Genomic DNA, 2138 nt, shown 5'->3' with positions numbered 1-2138 from the left:
CTCATTCTTATTTCTATATCCCTACTATGGGTGGCAGTAATCTACACTATATCTTACTGACATTAGCACAAACTCTCATCAAAGCTCTCCACATCACTCATGTTCATAATATAATATCTCAATAAATATACACCACAAAAATTTTGCGATTAGCAGAACATAAATGAATTCAAAATAAATAGTTTTGTGATGATTTGTATGGCGGGTCGACTCCAGAATGGATAATGCTAAGTATCACGTGACGTATAAACGTCATCTCAACCTACGCCTTGAAGCTTCAAAGCCCAGCAATTCGGAGGGACAAGAACAACAATTGTCCGAATATCCGCAATATGACTATTTTTACTGACTTTGATGCTGGTCACCGTGACCTGGTAACAGTCACGAAATTCAACTTCTATGGCAACCGTATTTTGACCGCGTCTTCGGATCATCGCATCAAGGTCTGGGATCAAAAGGATGAAGGCTGGGAACTTATAGATACATGGCGTGCCCATGACGCTGAGATTCGCGATGTAAGTTGTGTATTTTGCGTCTGAAAGAATGGAAAATAGAAAAAAAGAAAAAGAGTCTTGACTATTTCCCTAATCCTGATCATGGATTTCGGAGTTCAATATATATGCGCTTAAGCCACATAACTTTGGCTAACTTTGCTCATGCCTTCACCGTCAAAAGGCAGCATGGAACGGACCTTTTACAGGGCAGCACATCGGCAGCGTTGGCGAGGACATGAGATTCAAGATATGGCAAGAAGACGCTACTCAGCCTCCGAATTCCGGACGCCGCTTTCGAAATATCTTTCGACTTACATCCCCTATTCGCGCCCCTTATGTCTCGCTCGACTTCCGCAACATTGACCTCGAATCATATCTCGCGCTTATCACGCGTGATGGCCTTCTCACGGTTCTCGAACCTGTCAGCCCGGATAGTATGGCAGAATGGCAACAGGTCGATCAGTTCAGAGTCTGCGTAGAGCCGTCGCGCGGTGAGGAAACCAGTTTCAAGGTACAGTTCTACCACGACGCCATGGATATCACGCAAATCATTTTGCCTGGATGGGATAGCAAGTGCCTATCCCTCGTTGTCGCCGCTATGGACACTGTAAAAATTTATCGCACAGATGCGAACCGGCGATTTTATCATGCCATCGAGCTTGGAGGGCATGGCGGCTTGGTGCGTGATATATCATGGGCCAACGGATCCGTGCGCGGTTGTGACCTGATTGCTAGCGGGTCGAAAGACGGCATAGTGAAAGTATTCGAAGTCTACACGACCTTAACTAATTCTGCCAATAATACAACAAATGGGGCTAGACGGCCTTCCTTGGGCCCCCTTCGCTCACCAACTGGTCGAACATCTACGCAGTCGGGTATTGGTACGGCTCTTGCCAACCGCTTACCTGCTACACTGATGAATCGGCAAGGGGGTGGAGATGCAATTTTCAACCACACATACAAAGAAGTCGCATCAATTGATAGCAAGCATTTGGACGTGTGGCAGGTGGAATTTTCCCAAGCAGGTGAGTAGGATTTCTTTGCCCAGTTCTTGTGATTCGGAACAATCCTGGAGCCACGGTCATATTTTTATGACATACGGGTTGTCCTTCCAAATTCTAACTGGTCAAACAGGAGATTGCCTCCTCTCTTCTGGTGATGATGGCATGGTTCGATTCTGGAAAAGGTCCATATCCGGCAAATGGCTTGAGTTTGCAGAAACCGATATGGCTGATGAGTACGCGTCCAATATACTATTATAACAATTCAAAAGACTCCCCTTCTGACATTGCACCCAACAGATGAGCCCCTCTACAGTAATTACTACGAAGTGTTCGCCTTATTTTTACCTTTCCCTAAGCTCTGGGTTTATCTCCTCATATTTTCCCTTCGTGATTGTTCTGACTTTCGTGACAGGACGAACTGGCTCTTGCATTTTAAGCCAATCGTTTTCTTTCTTGTATAATCTTCATTGGCATGTGGTTTGGCTTTACTTTTTGTATTTTACTACAGATACCCCCGCATTATACTCTTGTTTTCGCTATTAATTTCAAATCTTGTATTACTAAGGGCTTAGAACGATGGATAAATAGTTAGATGAGATGAAATTATAATTGAGGAATTCGCCAGCACAGCCGTAAGCTG

The 2138-nt window shown here is 44.6% G+C and overlaps 1 protein-coding gene across 1 annotated transcript; it reads left to right on the top strand.

The window, feature by feature from the left end:
• Positions 1-332: 332 nt before the first annotated feature.
• Positions 333-1799, top strand: HCAG_07102 (conserved hypothetical protein; the record flags this gene model as incomplete). Its single annotated transcript, XM_001537630.1, has 4 exons — positions 333-515; positions 676-1519; positions 1629-1731; positions 1796-1799. The coding sequence occupies 4 exons, from the start codon at positions 333-335 to the stop codon at positions 1797-1799; spliced, it is 1134 nt and encodes a 377-aa protein (XP_001537680.1).
• Positions 1800-2138: the final 339 nt, after the last annotated feature.

The sequence above is a fragment of the Histoplasma capsulatum genome, genomic scaffold, assembly GCF_000149585.1.
Source record: "Histoplasma capsulatum NAm1 scaffold_8 genomic scaffold, whole genome shotgun sequence".
In the NCBI taxonomy this organism is placed as follows: Eukaryota; Fungi; Ascomycota; class Eurotiomycetes; order Onygenales; family Ajellomycetaceae; genus Histoplasma; species Histoplasma mississippiense.
This window is presented reverse-complemented; position numbering and strand designations above follow the sequence as displayed.